The sequence below is a fragment of the Trachinotus anak genome, unplaced genomic scaffold (genome assembly GCF_046630095.1).
Source record: "Trachinotus anak isolate AG129_WGS33_773 ecotype Australia unplaced genomic scaffold, CSIRO_AGI_Tana_v1 ptg000033l, whole genome shotgun sequence".
In the NCBI taxonomy this organism is placed as follows: domain Eukaryota; kingdom Metazoa; phylum Chordata; class Actinopteri; order Carangiformes; family Carangidae; genus Trachinotus; species Trachinotus anak.
In genome coordinates this window covers 7,864,214-7,875,432 of record NW_027273884.1, presented here as the reverse complement: position 1 = coordinate 7,875,432, position 11,219 = coordinate 7,864,214, and the positions used below count along the sequence as shown (strand labels likewise).

Below are 11,219 nucleotides of genomic sequence, written 5' to 3'. Positions count from 1 at the left end.
TTTGTCATCACATTGGTTCCTAAACAGACCTATAAGTTTGTGTTAGTATGTTTCTGTGGGGATGGGCATGGTCAGCATGCAGCTGCAGGACAGAGGTGTGGGGATGGCTTATGAGAGCAGATTCATCAGCTGTCACATATTATCTAATCGGCCTCTTCCATGAAATGCAGTACCTACAATCAGGGATAGGGTTATGGGACTTTGGAATAGTTCCACCAGGTGATAATGCAGCTGATTTACAGGTATACAGTCTACTTGGATGTAGGCAACCATGCAATCTATAAATATAGTGCATCATTTTCAATTCAACATATTTAATATACAATTTGTTTATCAGGTGTGAGAGCTATTATGGGCTGTCTCTGTAACTTGTCTTACAAATAATAGATGAGGAATATGACTTGACCGGAAAAAGAAAATTCAGTCAGGAAGAATTTTTTCTTCTAAACCCCTGTTGGAGAGGAAGGAGGAGGAAGACTGGATAGAAAGAATATTAAGAAGATAGAGGAGGAACGGTAAAGACATGATTACAGAGCCTAATAAAATACAAAATGATGCAAACAATGTGAATCTGTTAACCAGTGTATTTTATCTAATATGCATCTGTTCTTCAAGACTGGACAGGAAGGGGAAGAGAGTGAGAAGGGAATATTAAGGATGTAAATAAGTGAAGCTATGAAGAATTAAGTTGAAAGGTAAAGAGAGGGAAGACAAGTGAAGAAAAGAGGAGAAAGACTGAAGAAGAGGAAATAGTTGACTCTTATCAGTTAAGTCAATCTTTAATTGTTAAGAGAACAAAGAGTGACCCACTTTCATCAGTTGGCCTTCACCAGAACTGTCCCATTTTTATTTCATAGACAAAAGCATTTGATATTGCAATGATATATTGACCACTGAACTGGAAATGTCTCTGATTTTCATTTCAGAAATCCGGTCACCTTATGTCAGATAGAAAGGGTGTTGTGTGTTTTCAGTCCAATCTTTCTTTAGCCAAAATGAAAGCCAGAAAAGTTCTTGCACAACACAGGTCTATATCCAAGTATATGGGCTGTGATCCAAGTATTTGTTGTTACAAAGACACACCCAGTACTGTCAAAACTGTCAGCAATCATAAAAGAAGAAGAAAATGTGTTGCTGTTCCTATTTGGCCTGCTTCCATAACAGGTGGAGCCCTGACTCATTCCAGGAAGCAGCTCACCGACATTCTTTTCCCTGCAGGTGCTGAGTGGAGAGTCGTCTTCTTCAGCTCTTTGGACTGTTTGAACCAAGTGTAAGTTTGCTTTGTTGAATACATTCACTTTGTCTTTAGTGACTTCAGTCTGTGTTTCCTGCTGTATAATGTTTGGAGTAGATGTTCAGTTCTTACTCTTGTGTTTGAAGATTAATCTCTATGTGGTTGGATCATTGATTTACTAGAATCAAACAATATGATGAACAGATGAAGTTTTCCTCTCTTCAGCCTCAGAAAACAAACTACACAGTGTTTTTAACTGTGGCTATAAAACTGTCATCTCCACCAGCATGAAGTCACAGCAGATGTTTCCCGTGAGACCTATCACAGTAAGATGTAAAGCCCTCAGGCCTCCATTTGGCCACATTCATAATATTAGTAACAACAAGTAACCAAGGTTATCATGCTACTGTAGCCGTCACTAATGAAAACACATCTAACATTATGTAGCATCAAGTTACTGACACATAGAGGAGAAGAAAACCAGTTCTGAGTCCAGCTGGAGCCTTTAGCAGCTTGTAGGGTTCTCCATCTCAGTACAGACAGACCAGGACTGACTCCACGGCACGGACTGGAAGAGAGATTCAGCCTTGGACTGATCCACTGGGACTGGCCACACGAATGACACTAAAAGCTGGTAAAAACTGTAAAAATTTCCTGGATGTTGTGATGATCCACCTGCCGACTGGGATTTGAGCTGGTAATCCCCATGTCCAGTCCACCAGTGCTCTAGTCTCATCTCTTTCCTTGTTGGAGCCTTTTTATATAAAAACTTTGTTTCTTCTTCAGTGGAGGAAATTCTGGAAGGTCACTTTCACCTGAATGCTGAATAGTACCATCTCACCTGAGCGGAGCCTATGTGTTTATAAATGTCGGGAGGACCAACAGTTCAAAAGGAGGGACTCACATGCACTAACATGCACATGCTAGCAGACTGGCTACCAAAGCAAAGAACAGAGAAACTCAGATTACAACACACAGCAAGGGTGTGTGGCTTCGTTCTCTGCTTAGGACGCCGTGACTCCACTTTACATAGTAATCAGTTGTTTGCTGCTTTGTTACTGTTTAAAATCTTGTTTATAACTTTAAAATACTGCTGAATTTCATAGAACAAGTAATCTGGTAATATTTGAAAAGCAGAGTTTATCATCACTGAAATGTGGTAACCTGAATCACTCATTCTTGGTGAAAGACTGTTACTGAGCTGTAAAAACCCTCTGATTTTATCAGGGAGCAAAGATGGAGGCACCTGTGAAGCAGCAGCTACTGGACACTTTGCAGGATTTGGGAGAAGAGGAACTGAAAGTCTTCCAGTGGTACCTGCCGGATGCTGAGCTACTGGATGGTTTCTCTGCCATCAAAAAGTGCCATCTGGAGAATGCAGGCAGACTGAAAACAGTTGATTTGATGGTCAATATGTACACCTCTAAAGATGTTATGCAGGTGGCAAAGCTGATTTTAAAGAAGAGGAATGAAAGTGAGTCATAGGAACAGGAAACATGGCACATTATGCAGAAACAACAGTGTCAGAAAAACATCTGAAATTTAGTTTCCAGTAGAGACAAAAATTTAACAATTGTAGTGACCAAAATGATCACGGTAATCAAAATTGTCATGGTGTTGTTAAAATGTGCTGGAAAAAAGTAAACAACATAAAACCTGAAATCATTTCCCAAGTGAAAGTGTTGGGTGCATTTAAACATTAAAATAATAACAACACATCTCTGTGTCACAGCTGAGGACAAGGTAACAGTAGCAGTACTGGGTTTGCCTGCTGCATACCCACTCTGGGAGTGGGTATAATAAATGTATTAACATCTTTCAGAACACAGACACTGTAAACACACCTGTCACCTGTCCAGAAACACTGGCTACACTGGGTTTTGGTGTAAAAAGGTTTCAGAGGGCTGAAAAATCTCCAAAGCAGCGCTGTCACTGCCTTCTTCATGTTGTGACTGATACTAAACAAACCCATGTTGCTGCGTATAAATCTGGAGGACTGTTGCTGCTGCTGCACACTACCTAATACGAGTTGAATTAACCATGGCAATTAACGGTTATATTGATCATTAAAATTTAAAAAGTAATCAGAATCAGAATCAGAATCAGAATCAGGTTTATTGCCAAGTATGTTTTCACGTACAAGGAATTTGTTCTGGTGAATGGTGCAGAGCGCACCAAAACACCGAGGCAGCCATCTGCGGCGCCATTTAAAAAGGAGGAATGGGGAAAAAACAAGTGGAGAGGAGAGGAGAAAAAATAACAGAACCCAAACTATACTCCTGGGGGGGGGGGGGGGGGGTACAGTGTGGGATTCGGGAAAAAAACCTCAGCAACATAGGCATATATAAACAAACACATCTTACAACACAGTGACTCAAGACAACTTGCTCCAGGGGAGGGGGGAAAGGGGGGAGGAGGTGATTCCAGTGCAGACAGGCAGCCAGCCGCAGCCGCTGCCATTTAGGCGCAGCTATCGGACCCCGCCCGCCGCGCTGGATGGGAGGAAGCGGCGAAGGCGTGGGATGGGGTTGGGTTGTGAGTTGCATATGTACATGTAAGAGGTGTCCGTGAATGTGTATGTGTGCATAGGCCTGGGGAGTCGCTTCGTCTAGTTCACAATCAGAGCCTCAGTTCGCAGGGTGTCATCGCGATAACACAGCAAGTTGCCATGGAGACATCCTTGATCGGGTCCCGGACGGAGTCAACAATCCACAGGTGTCCGTGGAGGAGGGGGGGGGGGGTAGGAGTAGAAGCGTCTCACTGCAGAGATCTCGTGGGGGAGTTGTTCCAGCACCGGCCTTGGCCAAGGCTGGTGCTGCGGGGGCCGGAACGCAGATTAGATTATGATTGTTTGGGTTAGGGCGAGCAGTCGTATTTCAATAGACACGGCTTACTCTGTTAGTCCATTCTGGTCATCTCCATCCATTCTCCTTTTCAAAGCTGCAAGCTTCTCCAAGATGTGACCCATGTTGCGATTTATGACCACAGTCTGAGCATTAACAGCTCCTTCCAAGGTGGTTCCCAAGTTGCGGTTCACAATCACAGTCTGAGTGCTTACAGCTTTACTCACTCCATCAATTATGTCGGGCAGCGTGGGGATTTGGACTGCTGCTAACCATCTGGAATTTCTGCTGTGATTTAATGTGAAACCGGTAACTGTTTTGTCTCGAGTTTCCAGACGGCTGGAGTCTGACAACAAATTCCTTCTATTTGATATTCTGCATATTCTGTTATTTTTGAGTTGTGGAAGCATCACAAAAAGAGAGAATGCATCATTTTAACTGTTCATGATTGAAGATTCACTTTCCTTCAACAGGAAAACGGTCACAAGTTGGGCCTCAAGACTCATCCGCCCGTGCAGCTTCTGCAGCAGGTAGAGTTCCATAGGTTTTCTAAGGGGATGTCAGTGACAGAGCACTCACGCATGTTGTGTTCATGTTTGATGGTGGGCATTGCACAATAGTCACAGTGACAACTTTCCCAACTTTCCCACTTGCAATACACAACATAGAGACATGCTATTTTGTGCAATAATGTGCAATACTAACTGTCCATGCAATGGGTAGTAAACAGGAAATAAACTTTTTTTTCTGGGCTTGATTTGTCTGGTTTGTAAGAGCTCTAATTATGGAGAATAGGGAGATTCTTCACCTCGATAATCATCTTCTACTCCATTTTGACATTGAATGCCCGGCTGGACCTGCACTAATGTGATTTGATTGGCTTGTGCCTGTGCCGCCACTTGAAAAATGTATCTTTTCTCAACTTTCACTGCAAGCAACACAAGTAAAGCGAACCAACAGAACCACAATCAGTTTGGCAACATGTGACATCACCCCATTCAAAGTAAATGGAACGCGTCTCAGTTGAAGTCCCCAGCACGTACCTACATGTGCTGCATAAGTTCCAAACTTCTGGGACCTTGCTGTCTCTCTGTGGTATCTCTGCAGACACCTGGGACATATCACCTACAGTAGGACAACAGTGGTGGTTATGAAGGCTCTGTGGCCTGACAATGTCAGTTAACAAAGTAGGAGTGTGACCCAGAACAGAATGAGAAGAACTTGATGAAAACAATCCACATGATATGACATTTACATTTACTCTTTCCTGCATGTCATGCCCAAAAAATATCTTAAAAAAAAAAAAAGAAAAGAAAGTTACTCACTCCTCCAGGTGTAACTAGGAGCTTTTTGGCCACCTTGCTAATCTGTTACTTGTTTGGCCTCTATTCTAGTCTTCCATTTGCACTTAATTTCTCCTTTATCATTTTTGTCCACATGGTCTTTGTCTTTGTTTAGCCATGTGCTCCAAATAACTTTTTTTTGCCTACATGCGCAATCTTTTATATTAATAAGCTAAGTCAAAACTAACCAACCAAACCAAATTTAATTTAAAACAACTTAAACCAAGAGTTTTAAGATTTGTGTACTGTACTGTAACTAAAGGGTTATCTCGCATCAGCCCGCAAGAGATAACACAATCTGCCCACAATCGTCTGCAGAGAAGCCTATGAAGAAATCAAGAGAACCCAGTAAGAAAGTGATGATGGTTCCCAGGAAGCAGAAGTACTCCACAGTGTCCACAGGGGAATCATACAGGGTGATGGGGGTGTGTGGGGCTGAGCTCTTCCTGAAGTCCACTCTCATCTTCATTGTCTTTAGAGTGTTGAGCTCTAAGTTGTTCTGCCTACACCAGGTCACCAGACAGTCAATCCCCCACCCGTAGGCAGACTCATCCCCATCAGAGATCAGAGTCAGCGTCCTATGCCAGGATCCTAAGAGCCATGTTGACAACTGCTGGTTCTGTAGGCGAACTGCAGAGAGTCCAGGAGTGGGTCAGTGATGGTTTTGAGGTGGGACAGCACAAGGTGCACAAATGACTTAATTACCACATAAGTCAGGGCAACGGATCTGTAGTCATTAAGTCCTGTGAGCCTTAGATATTTAGGAACAGAGATGATGGTTGAGGATTTGAAGCAGGCTGGCACATGGCATGTCTCCAGTAAGGTGTTGAAGATGTTCATGAACATCAGAGACAGCTGATCAGCACAGTGCTTCAAGGTGGATTGAGAGACAGAGTCAGGTCCAGCTGCTTTGTGGGGTTCTGCTTATTAAAGAGCCTGTTGACATCTCTCTACAGGATGGAGAGAGCCTTGCTAAACCTGTACTTTGACTCTTTAGGCTACGTCCACACTACGTTTTTTTTTTTTTTTTACATTTTCATCTCTTTTAATACATTTTCACCTCCTGTCCACACTACTCTGGAGTTTTTGAGCCTTGAAAACGGAGCATTTTGGAAACACTGCTGGACCCATTTTAGTTTGAAATGTCCAGGGTTTTGTTGTAGTCTGGACGGGCAAAAACAGAGACCTTTGGAAACGATGATGTAGACACACCTGGTGGCTCTCTGACTGGCCCTTATCAGCCTCGGCTACTAGCAGTGAAAACATGAATTACAAGTGTTACTAACCTTGCTGTCTTTGCTAGCAGCTGTTGTTCATTGAAATCCTTCATGTTAACACTTCAACTGCCTTTGCTTTTCTCGTTCGTAATATTTTCTGCAACTAATCAGCTGAGTACACCTTAGAGTAGACAATCGGCTTCCCGTTTACACCAGCTCACACATGCCCTGTGTCTGTGAATGGTCACATATGTACGCCTTGTCAGGTGTGTTAATATGGATGCAGATCGTTCTGATACAGAGGTAAAATACTTAACAGGACAGAGACTGTTTTCATTTTAAGATGCCATTTTAAAACATCAGATAGTCAGTACGGTGCAAACACGCCTGGAGATCCTCTCTGGCTTCACTGTTCCACTGCTTCGATGTCCTCACAACAAGTTTACAGTTTTCATTTCTGCCTGTATGCAGGAATCAGGTGGACCCCATGACATTGTCAGAGTGGCCCAGCGCAGCCTGGGCATGATAAGCACTGTTGATTGTGGTGTAACAGGAATACAAAGTGTTCCCCTTCCTGGTTGGGCATTTAATAAACTGTATTTGGGAAGTTCGTGGCTGAGGTTACCTTGTTAAAGTCACCAAGGACAATAAAGAGTCCGGGTTAGTCCACTCCACACACAGTATCTGATCAACAAACGTGTGCTGTTCCTTCTGCACGTTGGCCTGTGGTGGAACGTAAACACAGACCAGAATGAATGAAGCAAACTCACGGGGGGAGTAGAAGGGTTTACAATTTATGATGAGTGATTCCAGGTCAGGAGAACAGTGCTGCAGGATCACTGTCACATCGTTGCACCAGTCATTGTTAACATAAAAACAGATTCCTCCACCATTCATTTTGCTGGAGAGTTCTGTGTTGTGATCCGCTCTGGAGAGTTGGAAGCCAGCCAGCTCCAGCACAGAGTCCAGTATAGATCCACACAGCCACGATGAAGAAAAGTCTCTGTTCTTCTGCACCAGTAGCTGACGTTCATCTAGTTTATTGGACTAGGGAACCTGAGGAGCTAAAATGTAACTAATTTCTCAGTATGGGACTCATTTCTGTTGCAGTCTATTGACCTGCCTATGTCCAAAATGAATTCTCAAATTTCATGAGAATGTGTGAATTAATTTCAATGTGACACTATCTGTTGTGATCAGGCCTTTACTGTATCGTCTTACTATCTGATGTTTTTTCTTTCAGGGGCTCTTGACAAATGCCAGCCCAAACTAAAATCAAACCTTAAGAAGAAGTTCCAGTGTGTGTTTGAGGGGATTGCTAAGGCAGGAAACCCAGCCCTTCTGAATCAAATCTACACAGAGCTCTAGATCACAGAGGGAGGGGCTGGAGAGGTCAATGATGAACATGAAGTCAGACAGATTGAAGCAGCATCCAGGAAACCAGACAGATCAGAAACAACCATCAGACAAGAGACATCTTTAAAGCCTTACCTGGAAGAGATGGACCAATCAGAAGAGTGATGACAAAGGGAGTGGCTGGCATTGGGAAAACAGTCTTAACACAGAAGTTCACTCTGGACTGGGCTGAAGACAAAGCCAACCAGGACATACAATTCACGTTTCCCTTCACTTTCAGAGAGCTGAATGTGCTGAAAGAGAAAAAGTTCAGCTTGGTGGAACTTGTTCATCACTTCTTCACTGAAACCAAAGAAGCAGGAATCTGCAGGTTTGAACAGTTCCAGGTTGTGTTCATCTTTGACGGTCTGGATGAGTGTCGACCTCCTCTGGACTTCCACAACACTGAGATCCTGACTGATGTCACAGAGTCCACCTCAGTGCACGTGCTGCTGACAAACCTCATCAGGGGAAACTGCTTCCCTCTGCTCACCTCTGGATAACCACACGACCTGCAGCAGCCAATCAGATGCCTCCTGAGTGTGTTGACATGGTGACAGAGGTCAGAGGGTTCACTGACCCACAGAAGGAGGAGTACTTAAGGAAGAGGTTCAGAGATGAGGAGCAGGCCAGCAGGATCATCTTCCACATCACGAAGCCTCCACATCATGTGCCACATCCCAGACTTCTGCTGGATCACTGCTACAGTTCTGGAGGATGTGTTGAGAACCAGAGAGGAAGGAGAGCTGCCCAAGACCCTGACTCAGATGTACATCCACTTCCTGGTGGTTCAACTAAAACCGAAGAACCACAGGTATGATGGCGGAGCTGAGTCAGATCCACACTGGAGTCTAGAGACCAGGAAGATGATTGAGTCTGAGGGCTGTACCAGGACAAGGTGTTCTGCTTCGTCCATCTGAGTGTTCAGGAATTTCTGGCTGCTCTTAATGACCATCTGACCCATCAACTCTGGAGTCAATCTGCTGTTAGAAAAGAAATCAGCCTCCCTGTGGTCTAAACTTTTTGGAGACAAATCAACACATTTCTACCAGAGTGCTGTGGACAAGGCCTTACAAATGGACACCTGGACTTGTTCCTCTGCTATTTCCTGGGTCTTTCACTGCAAACCAATGAGATTCTCCTATGAGGTCTGCTGACACAGACAGAAAGTGGCTCACAGACCAATCAGAAAACAGTCCAGTACATCAAGAAGAAGATTGAAAAAACTCAATCTGTTCTCTAGTGGAGCAGATCCAAAAGTCCCTGAGATCAGAAAGTCTCTCCACAGCTAAACTATCTCCTGCTCAGTGGTCAGCTCTGGTCTTCATCTTTCTGTCATCAGAAACAGATCTGGATGAGTTTGACCTGAGGAAATACTCTGCTTCAGAGGAGGCTCTTTTGAGGCTGCTGCCAGTGGTCAAAGCCTCTAACAAAGCTCTGTAAGTGTATAGATAGTTGGATTTATTCATGATTATATGAGACACTGTTCAATAGGAGAGAAAATAAATTCATCTCATCTTTAATTCCATATGATCATCTCCTCAGACTGAGTAGCTGTAACCTCTCAGAGAGAAACTGTGAAGCTCTGTCCTCAGTCCTCAGCTCCCTGTCCTCTACTGAGAGATCTGGACCTGAGTAACAACAATCTGCAGGATTTGGGAGTGAAGCTGCTGTGTGCTGGACCAGAGAGTCCACAGTGTACACTGGAAATTCTCAGGTCAGGATTCATCAACCTGCTTCACTGATGACCATTTAAATAAATCTTTTCTGTGTAGGATTGTGTAAACTTCATTTAACTAAACTTTCTAGACTCAGAATGCCCATTAAGATTTTTCATCATTTCCTCTTGTTTTTGATTTAGATATTGAATTATTCAATTTTACAGATGATCTTTAAGAAATATTCATAAATTTAATTGTAAGGGGTTGTCTGCCTATGAATTGACACCAAAATAGGTGCTGGATATAGAAAAAATGAAAGAAATACAATACAAAGAGTACCTGCGTACTAACTTCACAACCTCCTTTTAATAGCAAAGTTTTGACCAACAGGTCTTCCTTGGGCAAACGTCACTATTCCAAAATTTGTTGCTTGTCCTTTCTACTTGACAAGTTCCAGTCTCTGTCAATGGGACACAGTCACACCCATGAAAATGACAGAATGATAGATACAACAGCTGGAAGGCAAACTAGTTTCAGAGACAATACCTGCTGCCACCACCAGAAGTTAGTAAATTACATGATGAATGTCAGATCAGATCCTTTATGGGACAGAAAGCTATTCTGAGATCAGATGTAAGGAGCGATATCACTTCAACTTCAGTATCGTTGTCTCTTTTTAGCTTTAACATGCAAGCAGTGCTTGTCTTGCTTGCCCTGACGGCACGCCACTGACCTGAACCAAAATGGACCACAACCGGGGGTGCCTCAGTGGCTCACCTGGTGGAGCACATACCATTAAGGCTTATTCCTAACCTGGCCTAGAGTTCAAATCCAACCCACAGCCCTTTGCTGCATGTCATCCTCTCTCTCTCTCTCTCTCTCTCTCTCTCTCTCTCTCTCTCTCTCTCTCTCTCTCTCTCTCTCTCTCTCTCTCTCTCTCTCTCTCTCTCTCTCTCTCTCTCTCTCTCTCTCTCTCTCTCTCTCTCTCTCTCTCTCTCTCTCTCTCTCTCCCCAACTTTCCTGTCTCTCTCACTGTACCTATAAATGAAGGCATAAAGAGCCAGAAAAATTACTTTTTTAAAAAATGGACCGCAACCAAAAACAAAAGAAAAGTATACAAGAAAAAAAACATTCAACTAAGTGTTGACAGAGAATTCCTCTATGTTGTTTTGTGTGTTTGCAGTCTGTCAGGCTGTATGATCACAGAGGAAGGCTGTGCTTCTCTGGTCTCAGCTCTGAGCTCCAACTCCTCCCATCTTAGAGAGCTGGACCTGAGCTACAATCATCCAGGAGAGGCAGGAGTGAAGCATCTGTCTGCTGGACTGGAGGATCCACACCGGAGACTGGACACTCTCAAGTATGGAGAGGTCTGCTGTAGCCACAGACAATGATAGAGGAGGAAGAGCTGAAACATTTCCTCTGTCACAGCTGATGACAGAAGTGGTTTGATTTCAAAAACAAAAGAGGAGTGTTCCCCTAATGATGAGTTTATTGTCTCATTATGACTCACAGTTATGAACTCAGCT

The 11,219-nt window shown here is 43.5% G+C and overlaps 1 protein-coding gene across 3 annotated transcripts; it reads left to right on the top strand.

Moving 5' to 3' along the window:
• The first annotated feature begins 2,470 nt into the window (after positions 1 to 2,470).
• LOC139613999 (NACHT, LRR and PYD domains-containing protein 6-like) lies at positions 2,471 to 11,014 on the top strand. Of its 3 annotated transcripts, none has more exons than XR_011686870.1 (4): positions 2,471 to 2,708; positions 4,551 to 4,607; positions 7,881 to 9,749; positions 10,877 to 11,014. XR_011686870.1 is itself a non-coding variant. In XM_071471065.1 (3 exons), the coding sequence occupies exons 1-3, from the start codon at positions 2,471 to 2,473 to the stop codon at positions 8,003 to 8,005; spliced, it is 420 nt and encodes a 139-aa protein (XP_071327166.1). In that variant the 3' UTR covers positions 8,006 to 10,600. The 3 variants fall into 3 exon arrangements, 1 of the variants encoding a protein (XP_071327166.1); XR_011686871.1 differs by lacking the exon at positions 10,877 to 11,014 and having other exon boundaries at positions 7,881 to 9,471; positions 9,578 to 10,600; XM_071471065.1 differs by lacking the exon at positions 10,877 to 11,014 and having other exon boundaries at positions 7,881 to 10,600.
• Positions 11,015 to 11,219: the final 205 nt, after the last annotated feature.

What these genes read in the sequence shown, in the direction of transcription:
- LOC139613999 (XM_071471065.1), top strand. Translation starts at nt 2,471, where the DNA reads ATGGAGGCACCTGTGAAGCAGCAGCTACTGGACACTTTGCAGGATTTG. An exon ending in TTTAAAGAAGAGGAATGAAA is followed by an intron (nt 2,709 to 4,550) that starts GTGAGTCATAGG and finishes TTCCTTCAACAG; the next exon opens with GAAAACGGTCACAAGTTGGG. An exon ending in CCGTGCAGCTTCTGCAGCAG is followed by an intron (nt 4,608 to 7,880) that starts GTAGAGTTCCAT and finishes TTTTTCTTTCAG; the next exon opens with GGGCTCTTGACAAATGCCAG.